Genomic DNA, 25,234 nt, shown 5'->3' on the forward strand with positions numbered 1-25,234 from the left:
AAGACAAAAGATACAATACAATTCCAGGACCTCACTCCAAGCCTCTCAAATTTGATCTTACCTACCAGACCTTTCATTCAATTGCATAGGCTTTGAGAGAATCAAGAGTCTCCTCTAAAGCACTGTGAGACATTGGAGCAGAAATTTGTGGTGGAGATCTGTAAATAAATAATACATAGAATCATACTACTCAGGAGATTCATAGAAAATCAGCTGACCTTATGCCACCGTGTTTGCAATTTAACTTGAACACTCCTAAACATATTGTGAACTCTGTTTACTAGCCATTTTCCAGCTTTTATCTTAACATTTAATATTTGCCGCCAGCTGATAGATTCCTAATAAAGCTGCCCTCAGGCAATATTCTAACTTCCTTATAGGCCCCACTGAACAACAGGCCTACTGCCCCTACCTAGCCACTCACCAACACACACACACACACACACACACACACACACACACACACACACACACACACACACACACTCACTCAATACCCTAACTTCATATATCCCTCACTGCTCACCAGAACAAGTGTGTCCATGAACTCATAATTCTCACAGAACAGCAAGCATGTCCATGTGATGGGATCCCAGCTACTACTGTCTCTAGTTATCCACTGCCCCCAGACTCATTCCTCATATTTCCCACAGAAACAGTAGGTATGTCCATGCACTCAACCACAACCATATCCATCTAGTCTCAGACAGGACTCAATACTCAACCAATCAGAAAACAGCAGCATCAGCATGCCCAAGCAGGATGTGGACCCTACAACAATAGAAGAGACTTTTTAAGTAGGTAGCTGTGCAGTAATGGTAAAGAACTGACCTAAAGTGAACTTATGACATAGACAGGTTTATTATAATATTCTTACCATACATATGTAAACCCCCAAATAGATTTTTCTGTACGCATTGTAGGTAATCACATGCACAATTTCACTAAGGACCCCTCCTCTATTACCTAATCCCTTAACAAACTACTCTTGCCTTCTTTATATCCATAATTTCTGTTATATAATTGTATCTTTACCCCATAAAAATTCATTTTGCTTTCTCTAAAATTACTGGTTCCTCTTGTAACTTAGCCTTCCCCACAAGAGGTGTCAATCTCAAAAAATGCCTATACTTGGATTAGAGGTGGTCTCACTCTAAATTCTTCTAGACAGTCCCATCACAACACATAATGAAACCACAAGAGTTTTTGGTGTCCGTTGCGGGGCAGAGCCTAAACCCCATTACTAGCCGTTGAAGTTTCATTCTCAGCTTAAAACTCTGAAGGTCAATCTTTTGAACAGTTTTTCCAAACTTATCTAATAGCACTTCAGTGTCTCACCCTCTGTTTTCAAAGGCTTTGACACTAAAGCACAAACTCTGGTGTTATGTTATTGTACCGACAGTTATTGCTTTATGTAAATTTGCATTATGAAAATTCAAATCTACCTAAGAATTCATAAAGAAATCTGCATTCAGGGGGGCGGAGCCAAGATGACAGAGTAGAAAGATGTACATATACTAGCTCTTCCCACACAGCCCATAAAATAGCTGTAAAGAAAGACTCTCAACAAATTCTAGAGCAGCAGAAGTGGAGAACAACAGAGTGGAGGAGATTTCCAGCCCAGGGTGACCTGAAAGGCCCATAAGAAACATTGGCTGCACCAGCCACTGAGTGGAGCACAGAGCCTAGCCTAGCCTGGGCCACAGCCCAACTCTGAGAGGAGGATGCGAGTAGGCCTCAGGGGTGGAATCCCCAGTCACAGTAGCAGCAGTTCACAGATCCCTCAACCCACAGGTCCCCAAGGTCAGTGACAGGGTTTTTTCAGCTGGCTAAGAAGGGAGAAGGACCTTCCCATAGCTCCAGCCTCAGACTGCAGCTGGCAGAGGTCCCATCTGGCGGGCAGCAGCAGTTCCCACAGCAGCCCCTACAGCAGCCTGCATCCATTGTTGGATTGTAAAACCCCTGGGGGCACTGAGCAACTGATTCTTACCTCAGCCCTGTGTAGAGGTCCTGCAGCTGCTGATCTTTATCTCACACTGAATTGCTGCCCTGCCCCTGCAGCTTATCTGAATCTCAGTCCCCAGTGCAGGCTTGGAAGAACTGGAGGGGAGGTGGTTGTGAAGAGGAAACTCTACTAAGATTCTGGGCACAAAAATCTCTGCTTGCTCCCAGACTGGCGTACACTCTTGATTGTGCCACCTTGGAGGAACTGAGATCTTACGGATCCCCAGAGTATACCCTACTCTTAACAGAGAACCCAAAAGTCAAGTAACTGGTTGGGAAAATGCCCAAAAAAGGGAAAAAAATAAGACTATAGAAGCTTACTTTCTTGGTGAACAGATATCTCCTCCCATCCTTTCAGATGAGGAAGAACACCATAAAAGTCAAGGTTTCTCTATCCCAAACATCCAAGACAAATATTCAATAGTCTCAGGCTATGGAAGAGCTCAAAAAAGATTTTGAAAATCCAGTAAGAGAGGTGGAGGAAAAATTGGGAAGAGAAATGAGAGAGATGCAAAAAAAAATCATAAAAAGCGAGTCAACAACTTGCTAAAGGAGACCCAAAAAATAGGTGAAGAAAATAACACCTTTAAAAATAGGCTAACATAATTGGCAAAAGAGGTTCAAAAAATCAATGAAAAGAATGCTTTAAAAAGCAGAATTAGCCAAATGGAAAAGGAGGTTCAAAAGCTCACTGAAGAATATAGTTCTTTCAAAATTAGAATGGAACAGATGGAGGCTAATGACTTCATGAGAAACCAAGAAATCACAAAACAAAACCAAAAGAATGAAAAAATGGAAGATAATGTGAATTACCTCATTGGAAAAACAACTGACCTGAAGAATAGATCCAGGAGAGACAATTTAAAAATTATGGAACTACCTGAAAGCCATGATCAAAAAAAGAGACTAGACATCATCTTTCATGAAATTATAAAGGAAAATTGCCCTGATGTTCTAGAACCAGAGGGTAAAATAAATATTGAATCCACTGATGCCCTCCTGAAAGAGATCCAAAAAGAGAAACTCTTAGGAATATTGTAGCCAAATTCCAGAGTTCCCAGGTCAAGGAGAAAATATCACAAGCAGCTAGAAAGAAACAATTTGAGTATTGTGGAAATACAATCAGGATAACACAAGATCTAGTAGCTTTAACATTAAGGGATCGAAGGGCTTGGAATATGATATTCTAGAAGTCAAAGGAATTAGGACTAAAACCAAGAATCACCTACCCAGCAAAACTTAGTATAATACTTCAAGGGAAAAAATTGGTCTTTCAATGAAATAGAGGACTTCCAAGCATTCTTGATGAAAAGACCAGAGCTGAAAAGAAAATCTGACTTTCAAACACAAGAATCAAGAGAAGCATGAAAAAGTAAACAGCAAAGAGAAATCATAAGGGACTTACTAAAGTTGAACTGTTTACATTCCTACATGGAAAGACAATATTTGTAACTCTTGAAACTTTTTTCAATTTCTGGGGAATTGGTGGAATTACATACACATACACAGAGAGAGAGAGAGAGAGACAGAGAGAGAGAGACAGAGACAGAGACAGAGACAGAGAGACAGAGAGCACAGGGTGAGTTGAATAGGATGGGACCATATCTAAAAAAATGAAATTAAGGAGTGAGAGAGGAATATATTGGGAGGAGAAAGGGAGAAATGGAATGGGGCAAATTATCTCTCATAAAAGAGGCAAGTAAAAGACTTCTCTGTGGAGGGAAAAAGGGGGGAGGTGAGAGAGAAAACATGAAGCTTACTCTCATCACATTCGACTCTAGGAAGGAATAAAATACACACTCATTTTGGTATGATAGCCTATCTTACAATACAGGAAAGTGGGGGAGAAGGGGATAAGCAGGGTGGAGGGGATGACGGAAGGGAAGTCAATGGAAGGAGGGAATAATTAGAAGTCAGCACTCTTGGGGAGGGACAAGGTCAAAAGAGAGAACAGAAGAAATGGGGGGCAGGATAGGACGGAGGGAAATATAGTTAGTCTTATACAACATGACTACTATGGAAGTCATTTGCAAAACTACACATATATGGCCTATATTGAATTGCTTGCCTTCCCAATGGGGATAGATGGGATGGGAGGAAGGATGAAAAGTCAGAACTCAAAGTTTTAGGAACAACTGTTGAGTATTGTTCTTGCCTACAACTGGGAAACAAGAAATACAGGTAATGGGGTATAGAAATTTATCTTGCCCTACAGGACAAAAGGAAAGATGATTAGAAGGGAGGGCTGATAGGTGATAGGAATAATTAGAATGCTTGGAGTTTTGGGGTGGGGGGAGGGGAGAAATGGGGAGAAAATTTGGAACTCAATATTTTGTGGAAATGAATGTTGAAAACTTAAAAAAGAAGCTGTTAATAAAAAAAAAAAGAAATCTGCGTTCAAAAACAAACCCAACTATGTTAGCTTTTCTGTATAGTATCTCTCTCTCTCTCTCTCTCTCTCTCTCTCTCTCTCTCTCTCTCTCTCTCTCTCTCTCTGTTCCTTTCCCTGCTCCTGACCCTTAGCTTGCCCCTTCCTTCCAAAAAAACCTTCAAGTGAAAGCAAAAGAAAGGACCCACCACCACTGCTGCAGGAGTCGGGGGGGGGAGGCAGGGAAGAAGGGCTTGACTTGAGAGAGAAGACCCTTTGCCTGCTCCACCCACCACCTGCATATCGATCTTAGCATTCTCAGTAGAGCTCTGGTTCCACTTCTGTCCCTTTCCCAATATTTCTACAGTCTTCTGTCTGTGTCCATGTCTGGCCCCCATATGTCTTCCCCACCCTCACTCCCATGTTCTTCCTCTCAGTTCCACCCAGGTCTCAACGTGACTGGCACTGATTGGCATGTTCTATCTTGTGCTCTTCCTTCTTTGTCCTGATCCCCCACGTGTCCTTAAACTATGTATCAGCCCCTCTGCCTCCACTGGCAGGCTGCTCTCTTTTGCCTCTCTCCCTTCCCCACATTCTCCAGCAAAACAAGTCATTTAGTAGAGGTCTTTGACTGGTCTGACTGGTCCCCTCACACAAAGTGAGAACTGTCTGTACAGTTGAGGTTTTTTGGAGTTATTTTTGAAACTCAGCCTAGATAAGTTTTTAAAGATTCAAAAACATATAGAATCATGTATCTAGAGCCTGAAACGACTTCTGATGCCATCTAGTTAAGATTCTTAATCTTACAGATTATTTTACACAATAAAAACTGAGGCCCACTAGGATAAGTAACTTGCCCAAAGTTACATAGTAAGCCTACAAAATAAGATTTGAACCCAAGCCCTCTGACTCTAGAATCAGGCCTCCTTCTTCTATACCTCAGAGCCTCAAGGCTGACCACAAAATAATTTTTATATCATCCTAACTCATTAAAAGAGTAAGCAAGATGTAGTTATAAACTACAGTGGTGGCAGGAGCATCTCCAACAGTGAAATCAGGACACTGAAAAAGTAAAGTATGGTTTTAGTGCTCTCCTTAGATTGACCATTTCTTCATTTTGATACTCGCAAACCCAAGCCCATTAAAATTCAATCCAGTTCAACAAATCTACTTTGTGCAAGAAACTAAGCTGGATGTTGGATGGAGAAAAAGAAGAAAACAAAACAAAATCGCCCCTATGCCCAAGAGGTTTAAATTATACTGGGTAGATGCAACATGTATACACACACATGTGTGTGTGATTTGTATGTATGTATATACATACATACAAAGCAACTTCAGGAAGCACTTTTCTACTTTGGCTTCTTCCTTAAACATACAGATTTCATGGTGAGTCTTGAGAGAAGGAGGGTGCAACATAAAACTGAAGGTTTTGCAAGGCTTTGGACAAAGAAGGTTTGCAAAATGCTTCTGATGCAACTGAAAGGAAAATTTTTTAAATTTGTTTTCTAAACTAGCACCCCATTTCCCAGTTCTGAGGAGCAATTTCAGTATTTTTTTGGATTGAGACTAAAGTACATGGCCTTAAAGTAAGCAGGGTATTTGTGGACACCAATGGGGTATTAACAGCTACGGATTGCTCTAACGGTGTGTGGTGTTCAGCTCAAGTGGGAGTTGTTTCAGGGCCATGGAGAGAGCCCCAGAGTTTAAAAAAGATAGAATCTGGTGAAAGGATAAGGAGATGAGGCACTTCCTTTGTAGGAAAAACAGAATGGCTTCGGAAGACTGGAGTGTATTTTGCCCGACTAACGGGAAGCTCTTCATTGCACATCCAAAACATACGTAAAATACACATTTAAAATACCTTGAATCTCATACATTGTCACTTGGAAGTCAGCCTGAGGGTTTAGGCAAAGTGCACAGAAGGCCTAATCTCATCTGCAGGTCACTCTGACCAGACTTCTAGTCCTCTTAAAATAAAACCCCACCAATACCGGCAAACGCGTAGAAAAAAGAAAGGCAATGGCGTCCTTAGTCACCTGGGCCGCCTTCAGGAAAGGTGGAAGGAGCGAAGGAGCTCATTCGGGGACCGGGGGATGTTGTGGTGAAAGGAAAGCATAGTTTACGCTGTGTTCTGTGGCTGCTGGCACTCCTCCGCCCCAGCTCGGGTCCTCTGGGATTTTGGCGGCGGCGACGGCAGCGGAGTGCGCAAGCACAAGACGAGCCTAGCTCCGAGATGTCAATCAAACTCTCTGTCTGAGGCTGAAGAGGCTCAGAGAGGCGGGAGCGAGAACGGCGGCGGCGGCGGCGGCGGAGGTAGCGGCGGCGGCAGCGGCGATGGGACCCCAGCGAGAGATTTGCGGCTAGCTTGCTAGCTGCACTTGCTCTGCGGGTCGGGGGGATCTGAGGGGACAGGTAAAACAATACGGAACACAGCGGCGGCTGCTTTTAATTACCATTATCTTTCTCTCTCTAATCCTCCCTCTTTTCGGCTCCCCCTTTTACCTCCCCCATCAGACACACATACACACACAAACACAGCATATATAAAATATATGCATAAAAATACCTATTACAAGCACACAAACTAGAGGCAGACAGCCCTGGGCTTTGATCGAATTGCGTTGATTAAACATGGTCTGTATTATGTAAGAATGGGGGGGGGGGGGGGGTGGCAGTGAACCGCTGAAAACTTGAGAGCTTCATTTCTATGAGAGAGGGAAAGTTGGATGTTGGGTGAGGGGGAAATGTGAATTGGAATTTGCAAAATGCACCGGATGCAACTGAAGCAATTTTTTTTTTAAATGTATTTTCTAGACTAAATAAAATCCCCTAACACCCCCTTTCCCACTTCCGAGGAGAGACTTAAGGAGCACTTTTCGAATTGAGACTAAAGTACGTGACCTTAAAGTAAGCAGGGCAGAGGTGGGCACCAGTGGGGCATTAACAGCTGATGTTTGCTCTTACAGTGTGTAGTGCTCCGCTCAGTAGTGGGAAGTGTTTTTCAGCACCATGGAGAGAGTCTCAGTTTTAAACAGCAGGACTTGGTGAAAGGAAGGGTAGCTAAGGTACTTGTTTTGTAGGAAGACAGAGAAAAGGGGATATGGTTGGGGGTGGGAATTTTTAAAAAGGAAGAAATGAAAAGTCAAAGGGAGGAAAAAGGAAAGGAGAGACAGAGGAATGTAATGGCTGGTGTTTGACTTGTATTCTTTTCCTTAATCAGATTACCTAGGCAGAGTCCTGTTACTGCTCTCTTCAAACCCCTTTAAGCCTCCCATCCTCCACCACCAGCACCCCACAAAAGGATTGAGGGAAAGGGCCATGAAGGAGATATACCTATGCTAGATGTAGTTGGACCCTGTGAATACTCTGACCAACAATCAATCAGGTTCACCTACAAGCAATCTTTGAGGCCTTCCAGAAAATGGACGACTTATCAGTTCATTAGCAAAGAATCCCAGCAATATCTTGAAAATATGAAAACTGTGGTTACTTTATTTTACATGATTTTAGTCATATTATATGTAGCTGTGTATGGTTATTAAATTAAATCCTTCATAGGGATCTGTCCTCAAGCAGATGGGGAGTAAAAATTAATATGATTTGAAAAAAACAAATGAAGAAGGAAAGATGTTCATCTAAGTTCATTTTGAAGATTTAAGACAGTACTATGGGTTTAAACTTAGAGTCTCCTACTAAAGAAATTGTCCAAACAGACTTAAATTGAAAATATATGGAAAGATATTTGAAAATGCAATAATTATCAGGTGCCCTCCTCTCACACTACAGTGAGCCACTCAGCCGATCAAACAGACAATTGATGAAGTAAGGAAGTTTTACATGGAATATTATAAATTGGAAATGGTTTGGTCTAGTCTATGTTACTCACTAGAAGACATATACTAAACTATTGAACAAAATGGAATTGGAAAACTATAAAATATCATATTTAAACTATTCCATAAGCTTGGGCCTATCTGTCTACTCCTGAGCAAGAAATATTTTTTCAATATTTTCTCAACTACTAAAATATGAACTATGTGAAGTTATTTGTTGTATTTATATTTTATATGAATCAAATTCCATAAGGATTTCTTTTCCATAGGTTTGGAAAGATGAGCCCTTAGAAAGAAAAAGTCCCAAGGATAGACCCCAGAAAGAGAAAGAGGACATCAAAGGTAATAATCCAGTTTCAGAATTATCATATATCTACAAATTCATTTAATATCATATAGTCTCCTTTTAAGTAATAATAAAAATGCAATATCACCTTTATACTTTTCCCATTTTCTTCCTCTTAGTTTGGGGATAGATTTCAACCTTTCATTAAAAGGATTTATCCAAAAGAAGTAGGCCAATTCATTCAGCAGATTTTTTTCCTTTTTTTAATTCACAAAATTGATAGCACCTCCACTGACTTAGTAGAGTGTAATGAAGCTCAGAATACAGAGCAGTAGTCTTTAGCACTTCACCATGGGAACCAAAGGTTTCTAAGCTTACTCATTTATAGTAGCATATTCTAAAGCTGCAAGGCTATTCCTTAGCCTGGTATTTAAGGCTCTCATCAATCAGACTCCAAAATACCTTTCTGGTAAGATATAACACCACTTCTCTTATGTCCAAGTTCCAAACAAAATGAACTAATAGCTGTTCTCTAACCTTGCTCTGTACTATCCCACCTATGTGCATTTGTACAACCTATCCACCATGCTTGGAATGCATTAGTTCCTTATTCCCCTCTAGTAAAATCTGTCTTTTTCTTCAAAGCCTGGCTCATTTGTTCCCTCCTCCTCTAATCTTCTTTCATTCTCTCCTAAAATGAAAGTTATTTCTCCCTTTTATATTTTCCTAAAATACTGAATCTAGATCTCTCGTTTTCAAAGAACTGTGTATGCATTTCATATCCCACCCATTAAGATGATCAGATTTAAAGCTGAAAAGTGCCTTGAAGATCAATAAGACTGTAAATTCCTTGAAAGGAAGCAATCACTTTTCAACCTTTTTATGCCCAGAATGTAACATGATACCTTGCACATAAAGGACACTGAATAAAACCTTGTACAACTAATTAATGTGCACTTACAGGAGGTTTTTATTTTATTCTTAAAAGTGAAAATTTGAGTCAATATTTTTTTTCTATACAACATTCACAGTAGTTAGACTGATTTGTTTTTACATTGAAATGGTCAACTATTATGGAACCAACTAAACAAAGCCTGCATTTATTGATCAATAAACAGCTAATATCTACTATGTGCCAGGCACTATGCTAAAAGCTAGTGATACAGATAATAATAACAACAAAAAAAGACAGTCCCTGACTTCAAGGAGCTTACAATCTAATGAGGGAAGACTAAACACAAAAAGAAGCTGAAAAATTGCAGGAAGAAGGAGGGCAATTACCCAAAGCAGAGGAATGGTGAAGTCAGTCAGGTAAGTACTAAAGCAATGCATCTAGAAGAGAAATAAGATGTCTGAACTGAGGTCTCTCTTTGATAAGAGGTTGGAGTTCATGTCCCTCCCCCTTCCAATCAGAGACCCTGGGGGTAATCATGAGATGAAGTACCAAGGTTGATGAGATCCTACAGGACAATGAAGTCATTTCAATTATATGTCCTAATTCTTCTGCATGTGCCTACCACCTCTTGTAAAAGTGACTATAAGGGGAAAAACTTTCAATCAATCTTTAATTTCATTAGCCTGAATTTTATTTGTGGAATAAAAAGGTAGATATAAGAAATGGAATGATTCTAAAATGAGTTTTAGTATCTAAAAGAACAACTAAGACATGGCATGTTTCTGGTTTTAAAACTGTCTCACAGAAGAACTGTTAAGGAAGGGCCAAGAGGCTCACCAACAGGAGACCTTCTCTTTCCACCCCTTCCCTTGTAGTAGAAGAGGAAGAATATTGAATTTGTCTTCAGAGACTCTGGTTCTAATTCAGATGTAATTCTTAATATCTGTGTGGCCTTGGTCAATTTAACCTCCCATTTTTCTCTTCTATAACGTGAGGAGATTGGACTAGAAAATTTCTAAAGTTATCGCTAGTTCTAGTTCTATGATTCTACGACCTCTCACGGAGAATGTGAAAATAAAAAAAGATGAGATCAATAAAATGCTTTGAGCTTCATAAGAAATAATGACTTCCTATATGTAAAAAGATAAAAAAAAATTATTAGTAGGCTTATGTAATAGAAAGAGTACTGAGTGTGAAGTTAGGAGATGGGCTCAAGAGTTAGCTCTAACACTTATTTCCTAAGTAATTTTTAGCAATTCAAGCAAACTCAGTAAACTTCAGTTTTCTATTTGTTAAGAAAAGGATAATGATACTTGAACTACATTCTTTACACAGCAGTTTTGAGTAAAGTATTTTAAGTCTAACAGTTCTTTGTCAGGCCTCCTCTTTCTTGCCCTCTCTGTAGCATTTAGCATTGCTCATTCTAATGAATGCTCTATCTGTCTTGTTGTGCCAATGAAACTGTATTTTCTTGATTTATCTCCCCTCCAACCTTTCCTTATGGGTCCTTTTCATTAGTTATTCAACCTATTCCAGACCTCTTAAGATGGATGTTTCCCCAGGTTCTGTCCTGGACCCTTTTCTCTGACCTCTTTATAACTCTCTCCTTTGTCACTCTCATTCAGTTCTCAACTACAAGTTCTCAATTACTATCTGTGTGCAGGATCCTGAATAATTATGTCCAGCCTTGATATCTCTTCTACAATCTAGGTCTGCCCACCTGGACATTCTACCATCACCTTAAACTCACTGTGTTCAAATCTAATCATTCCTTCTCTTCCTCTTTCTGATTTCTCTATTTCTGTAGGTAGCACCACCATCCACCCAGTTTCCTGAATTCTAAATCATGTTATTTTATTTGTTTTTTCACTTTTTCTCACCTCTGATATCCAAAAAATCACAGATTCCGTTGATTCCTATCTCTATAATATCTCTCACATCTGTCTCTCTCTCTCTCCTCCCCATTCCCTACTGTCACTACTCAAGTCTTTACTATCATTAGTTAGGAATATTTCAATAGTCTACTAAACATGTATTGCTGTATCTAATTTTCCCTATATCAATTCATTTCTCATTTGGCACCTGACTAATCCTTCTCAGGCATAAGTTGAGTAAAAAAGATGTTTTAAAAAAACCTTCAGTGACCACATATACCCTATTGTTCAAACTCCTTTACCAACCTTAAAAGCTCTCTTTCATCTGACACCACATTTATTCCATGATAGTCTCCACCAAATATTCTATGCTCCAGGCAAACTATACTACTATTGGATTCTAGAATATTACCTGTATTTAATTCCTTCTTTATTTTTGCTCATGAAATGTTCAAATGTTCTTTTTTACAGTTTTCCCTTATTAAATCCTTATGCATTCCTTAAAACTCACTTCAAACGTCCCCTCCTCCATGAAAACCTTTCTGATTCATCTTATGAGCAATTCACCTTTCCCTTCAGACCTTGCATGGAACTTTGCTTCCTACCTACCTACTGCACTTGTCATGTAATATTCACTATTAAACTAACCTGTGTTTGTATCTTCGTATTAGACTATAATATCCCTGAGGAAAGTGACCCATTCTTATGAAAACTTTGTAATTTTCCCAGAAGCTAGTAAAATGCTCTGAACTTTATAGATATTTAGTGCTTTTTGATGTGAATCTGAAACTTAAAAGTGTTTTATAAACATGAGTTATTATTAGCATCATGAATGTCCATGAATGATTTCTTTAAAAACCTACAAGCATAAAGTATATCTATCTACAAAAGTAAATCTCAGATCAACTGCAGATATACTGAATTTTTCTTCTTTGTTTAACACTCAAGATCCAGTCCAAAGATTCCTTAACCTTCCTGCATAGTGGTCCTAGGTTTAAATTCTGGCTCTGCTATTTACTTCCTCAATGACCTTGGGCAAGTCCTTTCAGCTTTCTGGGCTTAAGTAATTTCATCTGTGAAATCATTGTGCTGGACTAAATAACTTCTAAAGTCCTTTTAATATCTAGACGCTATGTTTCAGGCCTTATATGAATCCTAATTACCATCTGATTTTTTCAAATATGTCTTCTTCCAAGAAATAACTCTCCCCAGCAGATGATTTTTACAGGATACTTTAGGCATTTGTGAAGAAGTATTAAGTCTTTCATGTATCAAATGAGATCTTTTAAACAGTTTTGCTAATATGACTAGTTGGAAAAATCAGAATTTGGTCAACTGACAATTTATAATATCTGTGCAATGCCAAGTATTTTTGTTTGTTTAATGTTGGCATATACACAAAATTAAGGCAACCTTACAAATCTATCAGATATTCATATACAAGACCATGTAGTAGGTCATATGATCAATTGTTAAAATGTATTGCCCAGTACATTAACTCATGTTATGACCTTAATTAACGTCATGTAAACAAAGGGCATCTTCAAACAGTGAATACAAGTTTGCATGTCTTAAAAATAGGAATGTCCTTTGGTGGAATCAGGGTGAGGAGGACCAGACCAGTAATTTTTTTTCTGTATTGGGAACTAATACAGATGAGCATCTTATCTATAACTTCAAGGTTTCTTCAAGATAATGAAAGACTAAATGGTGGTGAATATGATGATGATGATGATGAAGATGATGATGATGACAGTGATGATGATAGTATTTATATGGTTCTTTAAGGTTTGCAAAATGCTGTGCATATGTTGTCTCATTTGATCCTCATAACAACCCTGGGAGGTAGGTACTACTATCCTCATTTTACAGATAAGATAACTAAAGCTAAAATAGGCCAACTATCTTTTCCACAATCATGTAGTAGGTATATATCAGAGCAAGGACTTGAATCTTTGGAGTCTACATACCTCCAAGGTTGTCTACAATGGCCATATGACCTCTCAGCATTTTACTATTTTTTAAAAATAAACCCATTTGCATTTTTATCCCTTGGTTTTACCCTGAGAAGCTATGTTTATATTCCTTTTGTCATTTCAATCATTATATTTTTATTCAAGTTAGATCTCTGAGTCTGGATTTCACAATCTTGAACAACAGGGATATTTAACCTGAAATTCCTGGAACAAGCTGTGTAGTGCAGGGAATGTCTGCAACATGTCATTCTGTTCTGTTCAGCATCAGAGCTGCTGTGATTCTGGGAAAGAGAGAATTTAGAATCTAAAGGAAATAACTCATACAGTTGCTAGGAGGGATTTTTTTTCTTTCCTATTACGTCTATGTTTTATCTATCTATGTGTCATATGAAAGTCCTTCATACGCTCAGTAAAGTATGCCTTCATGGCTAATTTTACTTATACAAGTAAATTATATAGCTTCTATGTGCTCTTATTAATGTCACTAACTTTAATCCTCTCAGTTATAACCAGTGATTCATGGTGCAACCTTTAACAAATTATTCCATTTTTCTATGCCTCAGTTTCTCCAGTGACAGAACAGGGTTAATGACATCTGCCTCATCCCTTCCACACAGGAATTTTACTATCATGAATTATAAAATGCCTTAAAAGTAATTCTATAAGTATATGATTGGTAATAAACACTTGTTAATAAATATTATTTCATTAGATGCAGGATGAAATATATTTAAAAATCATCACAATTCATTATTATAATAAACATTGTTAAGATGATGGTCTGTGGGACTTTGTCAGTATTGACCAAGTAAAAATTTATCTGGATATTTTGATTAAACAGTTTTCTCCTACATTAACTAAAAACTCTGTTTCCTAAATTCTTATTTTTGATTGTCTTCAGATATCATCATTATAGTGACCCTCCTAGAGAAGATGAGCACAGAAGTGAGACAAAGATTTTGTTCACTCTATATGAGGCTTAAAATTTAAATTTCCCTTCCTTCCCCACCTCCCCCCCCCCCCCCCACCATTAAAAAGATGAGCACTGCCTCACCTCTTAAAAGAATAGATAAGTGTCTGTTCACTAGGAAACCCTTGTTGTGTCCCATACAATATGTTGCCACAAAACTCCTATATGCCAAGGGCAGTTCCATTTTCCGGAATTAAAAATGTATGCATTTAGGAAAGGTCAAATTTGAAAATATCCCTCATTTCAACCCCTATACTTTTTTTCCTAGTCAGCTGCCTACTTTCCCTTCCTTTAATCCTAGTTCTGGGTAGACTCAAAGTATAAATATGCTTGTCTCTTATTCATACAGATCCTGCTGCTAGGCAACCTTTGGCAGGATTCATCTGTTTTGATTCTATAGGCCTGCTAAAGGATTGACCTATATATACCTACATTATCTTACCAGTTGTCCTTATAATTAGTAGAACACATTTATCAGGTGGCTGGCCAAGACTATGGTTATATTCAGTAGCCACAGGATAAACTTAAGAATCTTTCCCAGTTTCTTCTACTTGGCAAACTCCAATTGCTATTACCTCTAGAATCAAAGGTAAATGACTTGACTTGACATTTGAAGCTCCTCATAGCTTTTTATCTTCTAACCTCTCCAATCTTCTCACTCATAACCACCCTTCATGAATTCTACAGTGCAATCATACTGGTTTGTTTGCTTTTCCTCACATGTAACTTTCCCTCTCCCATATGCCTTCACATTCACTCTCCTCTGTGTCCAGAATGTATTCTATTCTCCCTTTTGCCATTTGTCCTTGCTTCCTTCAAATTCAGTTTGAGTACTTCTTTGTACATAAAGTATTTCCTGATCAGTAAGCCACTAGTGTCCTTCCCAAAACAATCTTGAATCCATCTTGTATATATTCTGTATACATTTTTTCTTTTAAAACTTGTTTCTTTTTATTAAAAAATATTCATTCTCTCCTCTATCCCCTCCCTCCCATTAAGCAATAGAAATAGATAGATAGATAGATAGATAGATAGATAGATAGATAGATAGATAGATAGATAGATGATAGATAGATAGATCACAACAAATATATATATAACCAAGCAAAATAAATTCCCACATTGTTGGTCATGTTAAAAAATATATGTGCTTCATTTTTTATTTTAAATCCTCCTCTTGTAGGAGGTGAGTGGTATGCTTTATATTTGGTGTTCTAGAATTGTGGTTTGTCATGGCATTGCTCAGCATTCTAAAGTCTGTCAAAGTCATTTTTCTTTATTCTGTAGTCTTATAAGTAGTTTGTCTAGTTCTGCTGTGCACTTCACTCTGAATTACATTATAGAGGATTTCCCAGTTTCCTCTAACACTGCCCATTTCATCATTTCTTATGGCATTATGATTTTCCATTGTATTTACATATCATAATTTGTTTAGCCATTCCCCAATAGGTGGGCATTCCCTTCATTTCCAGTTTTTTGCTATTATGAAAAGAGCTGCTTTAAATGTTTTTGTTCATATAGGTCTTTTTCCTTTTTCTTTGATCTCCTTGACATATGGATACAGTATATATGTGGCTGGCTGAAGTCATAGCTTAAAACTGTGTTTTTTTCAGAATGGCTGGACCAATTCACAGCTCACTGTTCACAATGAACAATAGTTCATTAGTATACCCAATTTTCCTGAAAATATGTACATGTCCTTGTCCTTGAGACCTTTGCCTCATTAGGATATTTTAACCAACTGGACAGCTGGGATAATGGACCACTCATAGATACTTAATATAATTGATGTCATACTCTTCTCCTCAAAACAATAACCTACTAAACAGTATATTTTTGACAAGGGGTGCTCAATGAAGCTTTGATAGTGGCTAATTTATATTCAGAGGCTATCTTGGGCCCCCGAGAGAATCATCAATGGAGAAAAGGATATTTTAAATTGCATCCACTTAGTCACACTAGGATTATCTCTACATAATATCAAATGCTGATGAAAACTGGGCTGGTGAGGGGAGGGGGGAAGATCTAGTCAGGCATCTAAATTCTTCCAGATATGTAAATATCTGACATTGTTAAGGTATAGTCAGATATAGTTGGAAATGGGCCCCCAAACTAATGATGAGGCAATCTAATGGCATGGGAAAGCATGGAAAGTCTTGTTTCTTCCAATTTTTTGCCTGTTTCACACCACCACAAACCTAGCCACTACTATATCAAGACAGCATAGTATAATGGAAAAAGCCATCGAATTGGAACCAAGAGGACCCACGCTGGAATCCTACTTACTATTTATGTGACTCTGGGCAAGTCATTTATCCACACCAAGCCTCCGTTTTCTCAACTATAAAATGAGGATAATAGCAACACCTACCAGACAACTGAGGTGAGGATCAAATTAGAGAATGCAGGTTAAGGGGTTTTTTTCAACCTTTTGAGCTACTCTACAAATGTGAGATATTATTATTATTATCTTTTGAGGATAGAGGGTGAATCACAAAGTAGGATTTCATAACCAAAACAAAAAAATTACTCTCTCAATAAGATCATCCATTTTTTACAAGTTGAGAAAAAATCTCTCATCACAGCAGACCAGTTCTTGAGGCCCTGATCTCATTTAGCTAGCTATGAATTCATAGCTATATTATGTTCCTTCTTGGGAAAATAACAAAAAACTACCTCTCCCCTGAACCTTGTAATCTTACAGCCCACATGCATAAAAATGCTAGCAAATAAAGACTAGAGTACAAGGTTAATGACATGTTAATGGTTGAGTAAGTAACTCACAGTTTAATAAAGGATGAACCTTAAGTTCCCCCAAAAGCTTTTTAATAAAGATTCTTTGAAACTTAACAATTAATTAAAATATTAGATGATACAGGTGATGAGACTGTAAGGACTAAGCACTTTCAAGCTACTGAAATCAACACAATGGCAAAGGTTTTGTGAGGGAAAACTCAAGGTCCTAAGTAGATCAGAGTATCACAGAATGCCATCTTGTCCAACCTTCTGCCTGACCTTTGAGGTCCCTCCACAATACCCCTCAAAAAAGGAAGAGAACGTAGAACTCTTGTTTTTATCTTCATTTCGCAACCTCCTAACACAGTACCTATCACACAGTTGCTACGTAATAAATGCTTGTTGATTTATTGATTGAAAAAGTGGTGATCCAGTCTTCACTTGAAAATAGTCCCAAGCAAACTTGGTCCATGGTAACTAATAGCTCTAACTCATTCTTGAACTTGGAAATATAGAGTGCTGGTATCCAAGAAAGTAAAGGGTTTATTGCTCAGACAATGACAGTCTAGATGCCTATCAAAAACCTTCTGCTTCTGTTGCCAGTGAATAGGATGTTTTCTATTTTTTGCATAATATGAAGGAGCTGTGCTATTTATATTGCATTTGCTTATGTAGAATTTATATGATATGGCCACTGAGTATTTGCTGTAATTGAGAGAGGAAAAAAAATGGCAGCCTATGGAGAAAGAGCAATTATATATGTGTATATGTGTACATATATACATACATACATACACGTGTACATATGCATGTATGTGTATATACATATTTATTTATATATGCATGCATATGTATGTATATGCGTGTATGTATGTACTTTGAAGGGAAAAGACTTTGTTCAAATGGGCTACCTCATAAGTTGATGAAACAAGAAAGACACTAGATATTTCTTGAGTTCTTTGACATTTACTAAAATGTGGAGAGCAAAATACTCAGGACCACTTTGGCCACTGTCCTTTCAGCCAAGAAGAATGAGTTCTTGTACCAACATATGTGGGGCTAAACAAGCACAGAATACACCTGAGGGTGGATATCAACGCTATGGAGTCCGATCCTACTTGCATCAGTTTTATGAGGACTGTACAGCTTCCATATGGGAGTATGAGGATGATTTTCAGATTCAGAGATCACCTAATAGGTGGAGCTCGGTTCTCTGGAAGGTAAGGGGAGAAATATTGAAGTGCAAGTATGTGTGAGTGTGTGTACACAGTTAGCTTAGCTAATGAAGAGAGAATTAGTAGGGAAAACATCTAACCTAGCTGTAAAAATAAGGCCCAGATCTTAGTCTTTCTCTGACTAAATGTGTGGTTGCCATTGACATTAAATGTGCTCTTTGCTTGTCTTAGAAAAAAAATGGATCTGAAGCTCAACACTAAGCAATATCATTAGATAAATAATACTTCAATACCACGATGGACCTGAGATCTCATCCGTGTGGATATGCCCTCCAATGATATCGGTCTCAATCAAATTAGGTTCATCTATCCTTTGGAACTCTGATCCAGGTTTTGACATTGATTTACGTAGACTGGCATTACTAACATTAGTTATGATTACTAACACTTTTAATATTCTGCAAGATCCTCTTAATGCATAACTAAGCAAAGGAAACATTTTCAGGTATCAATTACAGATGTGATTTTTGAAATGGTAACTGGAAAAACTGAAGGAACTAATGCATATGTGTGGTAGAAAGAACACTGACTGAAAGTCAGCAAATGTGACTTACCTCCTAGATCCACTACTGGCTAATAGTCTGACCTTGGACAAATTACTTCTCCTCAGAACTTAGACTAGATGAGATCTAAAGCTCCTTCTATCACTGTTATCCTTCAGCTTCCAAAAGTGTTTTACAACTCAGCGTTACTAAGTCTTTGGACAACGGGGCACTCTCACAATATTTTACAAATAAAAAAATGTGTTAGAAGACAGAACACAAAAGTTACCTAATGTTTCTATAAAATGAACTAGGAAAGGTTTAAATTAATAAGGTATAAACAAAGTAGCACAGTTGTGTAAGACAGTAACAGTTAATAGGTGACCTAAGATTCAAGGTTAACCAAAGAATTTAACTAGTCTAACTGGCTTGACCCAGGCTCCATCCATTCAGCCCTCACTGACCTGAGCCAATGAAAGCACCAGGTGAGAGAGTACAGCATAGGGAAGAGTGCTAGACTGTTGCCCAGATGCTGGTATCAGCTCTGTCTCTCACCTACTACATGACCACGCAGGAGAAAAGAGCCCCATCTCTGGAATCAGAAGACTTACATTCAAATCTTGCTTCAGATGCCAACTATTTTTGTCACCTTGGATAAACCCTAATTATCATTTGTAAAATCAGGGGATCGAACTAGATGACCTCTGATGTCTTTTCTGGATCAAATATTTTAAAGTACTATGATGAGCTTCTATGTTTCTTATTTGGCAAAAATCAAATATTTGCCTGGCAAAACTGTTAGCACATAACAAGTGAAATTTTACAAACTGGGAACTGGTAATGTATGTAATGGTGAGTGAGGAAGATATAAATTTATCAAGTGGTTTCTAGTGATAGACATCTTCACACAACTTTAATGGCCCCAGTATCCTTTATTTAAGATACCCTGCCTTTTATTGTAAACAGCCAATGCTTGTGTCCAAGTCCTGGATTCATATTTTAGTTAAGATATTCCCTCTACTTTTCCAATATTAAGATAGTAGAATTATGGGAATTATGAAACCTCTGTTGACTACTGAGTTACTTAAGGATTCTGTGACTCAAGGTCCATATCTGTACAGTGGAGGTAAAATAACAGTCTTGTGTTTGCTCATAGAGAAGAACTGAGAATGGATGATAAAGCGTTTATAAAATACTTTCAATAACTTCCTCAAAGCATGTTATATGGATTTGCATTATCATTCCTTCTCTCCTTTATCCATCAATATCTGTGTATGACTGGAGCAACTAATATTTCTTTCCATCCCATCCTCACTATGGTGAGACCAGAGTTGTGGACTCTTATCCATATGGGAGCTCAGCACAGCTTACTTCTATAGACCCCACCTTTAATGCAAACCAATTGTTTTGAAGTTCAAGACTAATGGTCTTGAGGGGTCCCTAATAAGACTGTGGACTGCCTCAAATCCATAACCACAGCTAGAATTAAAACTCAAAGCATGTGCCTTGCCTTACTGATAGCAGGTTAAAAGCAATGACTTTTGTACATGAAAGCAATCCATTGATATTACTGATGAACTGTCCAAAGTTTGTACTCATCTGAGTGACTTTCTCTTTCATTTCTAGCACCATTCTTGTTTTCAGTTTTGACTGGTATTCTTATCCCTTCTGCAATGGTTCTCACTTTCCCCACTTTATCCAGCCTCTTGTCTTCCAAAGCTGCTGGCTTGCTCCTGTCATACTCCATCCTATTAGACTAACTGAAATTTATGAATGCCAGGGGAGAGTTTTAAGGAACTTTATCATAGATGGCAGTGTCTGTATCTAGCACCTGCAAACTCAAAATCACATATAGCTCAATAAGATCATACATTTTCATTTTTTTACATAAACAGAAATGTTGCATCTTTGTATTTTGCCTTTTAACTTCTGAGAGAAGTTCCCAATGTGGACTTTTTGTTGATGACATCCTTTCCAGTTGAGCAACAAGTTACTTGAGGAGAAAATCTTCTGCTCCTCATTACACATACCCAACTATTTGGATTTTGTTGTTGTTAGCCATTTGCAGTTGTGTCCAACTCTTTCTGACCTTATTTGGTTCACAGCAAAGATAGTGGAGTGATTTACCATTTCCTTCTCTAGTTCATTTTATAGATGAGGAAACTGAGGCAAACAGGGTGAAGTAACTTGCCCAGAGTCACACAGCTAGTAAGTGTCTGAGGACAGATTTGAACTCAAGAAGATGAGTCTTCCTAACTCCAGACCTAGCACTCTATCCACTGTACCACCTAGTTGCCCTGCAATTCAGTCAACCACTATTTATTAAGCACTACTGTGTGTGTAGCCCTATCCTTGGCACTATAAGTGGGTACAAGAGAAAAATAAGGGATGGACTACATTCTTAAAAATCTCAGAATTCAATTAGGCATACTTCTACTACCTCAGTTTTTGAGATCCTGATGTTCATTAAATAAAAACAGAAGAACTAATGACCAACAGAACCCAGATTATTGAGACATGGAACCTTATGTCAGAGCTTTGCAGGAAATGTGACATCAGAGACATGATTAACTTTTCTTTCATTTAATATAAACCTCCAGTATCCTTCAGGAATGCTATACATTTTTTTCAATTATAATCAGGAGCTGGTCTTGTAAAGTATAATTGTCACTTTTTACAGAAAACAGGAAATTCTATTTTATTCAACAAACATATATTTATTAGGTATGGTGATATATCATCCTCAGAAAGAGTGAGTCTTGAAGCTAGGAAGACCTGGGTTCAAGCCTGACAATGATTCATCCTAGCTATGTTACTTAATCTCTCAGTGCCTCATGCAACTCTCTAAGACTGTAAATTGCAGAAGTCCTTTAGTGAAGGGAATTTGCACACTGAGATTATCCCACACCAGTGAAGTAATAGGTAATTATAGGTCCAGAAACTCCCCCCGACACAGACAGAGAGAGAGACAGACAGACAGACAGAGAGACAGAGAGAGACAGAGACAGAGAGACAGAGACAGAGAGACAGAGACAGAGAGACAGAGACAGAGAGAGACAGAGACAGAGAGACAGAGAGAGACACAGACAGAGAGACAGAGAGACAGAGACAGAGAGAGATTTGTTTCAAAAGAATGAACTTAGCCCATTTGTTTTTCTTATTCAAGATTAAAGGGGTTTTTTGAGGTACAAAGATTTTATACTTTTTCTTTCTAAAAAAAATGGTAGATTGGTACAATAGCAAACGTAGGCATTTCCAAAAGGTGAATGACGAACTCTATTCATCAGTGCTCTTTTCCAGGCCCTAGCACAAAGCTGCAGTTTTATTAGAAATGCAGTAATATGGAAAAAGGCATATTTGCTGCAATGTCTGCCATGAGCTAATGTGAAATTTAGGCTCACTTCCCTTCTTGAACGTAAACCCTGTGTTGAAACTACAAAATCTTCTTCATCCCCACACCAGTATTTGATTGTAGAAACTACATTGGTCTGATGTTCTGGAAATTACACAGGGTTCTAGAACAAGTTCTGCCACTAAGCAACCAAAAGACCTCAGGCAAGACAATTGCCCTCTAGGAGGCTTAAATATCAGAGAGAGGCAGACTCAGAATGTACATGAAGTATATTCTCGTCTCTCATCTTTGGGGGTGGGGGGGAGCACCTATTAATGTGGGATTTTTTGTGTGTGTGACTATTCATATTTGTAATGGGTTTGTTTTTTTTTCCTTCTCAACAGATGGGGGAAAAGGGAGGGAGAAAATTCAGAAATGAAAATAAAATGAAATTTTAAAATTTAAATAAATAAAATAATAGAGGGACTAGGAATTCAGTTATTTCAAAGTTCCTTTCTAGCCATCTATGATTGGGGAATTAGTTACAGTAAACTTAAAACAAAACAACAACAAAAAAATTAACTCACCTGAGGGCTGCAAATAGAATCCTTGCTGGACTTGCTGGACAGCAGCTTGCCAATAAGTCCTTTATTAACTGAAAAACAAATTGGCTTTACCTAGTAGCTATGGGAAAGCTTCCAAGCTATGATTATATGAGAAAGGTGATAAAATAGTGCCTATACATGGCCCTTTGTAGAGTATCACTTTTTAAACTTTTTTTCATTATGTACTTCAGAATCGTCAAAAAACACAAGCACTTTAATACACAGAAAACAAAAAAAGATGATTTTGATGATATGTATGAGATTATGAACTTATTAGATTCCATTTGTTTTATTTTTATATTTATGCTAATTTTAACACAGTCATAACAAAATTAGCATGGGTTGGGAGTTTTTCGTGTGTGTGTGTGTGTGTGTGCGTGTGTGTGTGTGTCTCCATCTGAACTTCTGTTTTGTTTTCTTCTTTTCTCACCTTCTGTTATTCTGGTTGCATCTTTCACTAGGTCGGACTCATCTCTGGCACAGTCTTCCTGCTCTTAGGGTTGACGGTTCTGGCAGTGGGCTTTCTGGTGCCCCCCAAAATTGAAGCCTTTGGAGAGGGAGATTTTGTAATGGTGGATTCCCAGGCCATTCAGTTTAATGGAGCACTAGACATCTGTAAGCTATCAGGAGCTGTTTTATTTTGTATTGGAGGGATGACCATGGCTGCGTGTCTATTGATGTCTGCTTTTGCAAAAAGCTACTCCAAAGAAGAAAAATACCTTCAGCAGAAGTTCAAAGAGAGGATAGCAGACATCAAAGCCCATGCCCAGCCCATCACAAAAACTCCAGCCCCAGGGGAAACCAAGATACCAGTCACTTTGTCCAGAATTCATAACATCCAGCCTTTATCAGAAACCTGAAGCTTTATTCTGCCTCCCTTCTGTAATTTAGACCTATCAATTTAATGGGAGAACATCACCTCTGGTAATGGCAAGAATATGGTGTGTCACACACCACTGGGCAGCAGCCGCCATCGCCAGCTCAGGGGGAAAGCTGAGCAGAACTTAGAGCCATTTGTTTCAGGCTTCAGACAGCGCATACATCCCACTCTTTATGATGTGTATTTCCCTTTACTAAACCAGGAGACCCCACGGAAATACTTGTTGACATCCTGTGACTTCATTGTCATTTTCTGTGTTCTTTGAAAGTGCTATACAATTTTAGACCAGACTTACTAGTGGTCAACATCCAACCTAACGATAATGTGGTCTGGTTTCATTTTTTATTTTTTTCTAATATTTTTCTGGTTAGTATTGTTTTTCATTTCCATCCCTATTGAGTAGTAAAAGATATTGTCAAGCATATTTGTGGAACAACTGATTTTCCTTATTCTGACCTACAGCTTTTACCTTTTAACTGTATTACTTAACATGAGGCTCCTCATATTAGACTCAAATTTATCACCCTCCCCTATAGATCTTATGTGCCCTTAGATTTTTTGTGCAAAAATGCTAAAAATCACCCAACTGAGGATCACTAGACAATATGATCAAAAAAATTTAAGAATATGGGTATCTCTGTTCATAGTATTGGGGAGGGAGTACAGTTGAAATGAAAAACAAATAAAAATAAAACAAAACAGCACTTGGAAGTCAGGAAGCTGGAATTCTAGTCCCTACTCCACCACTAATTTACTTGAGTGACTGGGCACTTGTCTAGGTCTCACTACAATTTATCTATAAAATGAGGGGAGTTGGACTAGATAATCTTTAAGGCCCTTTCCAGCTTTAAATTCTTTGGTTACTGTATACCATATGTGATTTAATCCTCCTCCTCTGGGGTTTGTTTCAATGTGTTTGTTCCACAGACCAGTGTCATTCTTTCACACCTTGAGTCATTGAAAGCCACAGATTTGAGGTTCATTGGTGACCTGTATCCTGTTATGTCCTATTGACAAGGTATCTCAATACTTGACTTTAACTTGATACTGAAAGAAGTTTATACAATGCTGTCATATTTTTATAAAGACTAAAGAAAGCCATCCTCAAATAAGAAATCTCTGTGAAGATACTAACCTGAAAAGGATTTTTCTTCACAGACAACAAATTTTATTTTCCTTGAAAGGAAGTCATTTCCTCCCTTTGCACTTTAATTTAATCTGTGGATTTAAATTAGGCTGTGAAATGGAAGATATGACCGTGGTATCCTCTCAAAAATCCCCTGCCAACTTATATTGCTATTTTTGAATGGATAAATAAAATATATGAATGAGCCGAATATACATTGCATTGTCATTCCTTCGGCATCTGGCTTGCCTCCTCTGCCTGTTTTCTGTTATGAGGATAAATAAGCAATGCATGAGTAAGTAGATGACTACGTAGAAGAAGAAAAATTCTAATAAGTGTTTCTATGTGTGCCTTGTCTATTTTACACAGTTTAACATAAAGTATACAGGAAAAAACAGTCAACATTTATTCATTCCCAATATTGTGCCTAGTGGTGCACAAAACAGTAGGGATACAAAGATAAGAGTGAAGCAGTGCCCATCTTCAAAGAGCTTACATTCTAATTAGGGAGATAACAAGAAGGGAGGAAGGGAGGAAAGAAGGAAGGAAGGAAGGAAGGAAGGAAGGAAGGAAGGAAGGAAGGAAGGAAGGAAGGAAGGAAGGAAGGAAGGAAGGAAGGAAGGAAGGAAG

The 25,234-nt window shown here is 38.1% G+C and overlaps 2 protein-coding genes across 3 annotated transcripts in view; one reads left to right on the top strand and one right to left on the bottom strand.

Moving 5' to 3' along the window:
* DCDC2 (doublecortin domain containing 2) overlaps positions 1-25,234 on the bottom strand; it is a 281,088-nt gene that overhangs the window by 15,467 nt on the left and 240,387 nt on the right. The gene's annotated exons all lie outside the window — the stretch shown is intronic.
* NRSN1 (neurensin 1) lies at positions 6,546-23,863 on the top strand. Its single transcript, XM_072603954.1, has 4 exons — positions 6,546-6,787; positions 8,478-8,550; positions 17,968-18,165; positions 23,060-23,863. The coding sequence occupies exons 3-4, from the start codon at positions 17,977-17,979 to the stop codon at positions 23,456-23,458; spliced, it is 588 nt and encodes a 195-aa protein (XP_072460055.1). The 5' UTR covers positions 6,546-6,787; positions 8,478-8,550; positions 17,968-17,976; the 3' UTR covers positions 23,459-23,863.

Source organism: Notamacropus eugenii, chromosome 4, assembly GCF_028372415.1.
Source record: "Notamacropus eugenii isolate mMacEug1 chromosome 4, mMacEug1.pri_v2, whole genome shotgun sequence".
Lineage (NCBI taxonomy): Eukaryota > Metazoa > Chordata > Mammalia > Diprotodontia > Macropodidae > Notamacropus > Notamacropus eugenii.

Coding starts and splice junctions, on each gene's coding strand:
- NRSN1 (XM_072603954.1), top strand. CDS start 17,977: ATGAGTTCTTGTACCAACATATGTGGGGCTAAACAAGCACAGAATACA. Junction 18,166..23,059: donor GGAGCTCGGTTCTCTGGAAG/GTAAGGGGAGAA, acceptor ATCTTTCACTAG/GTCGGACTCATCTCTGGCAC.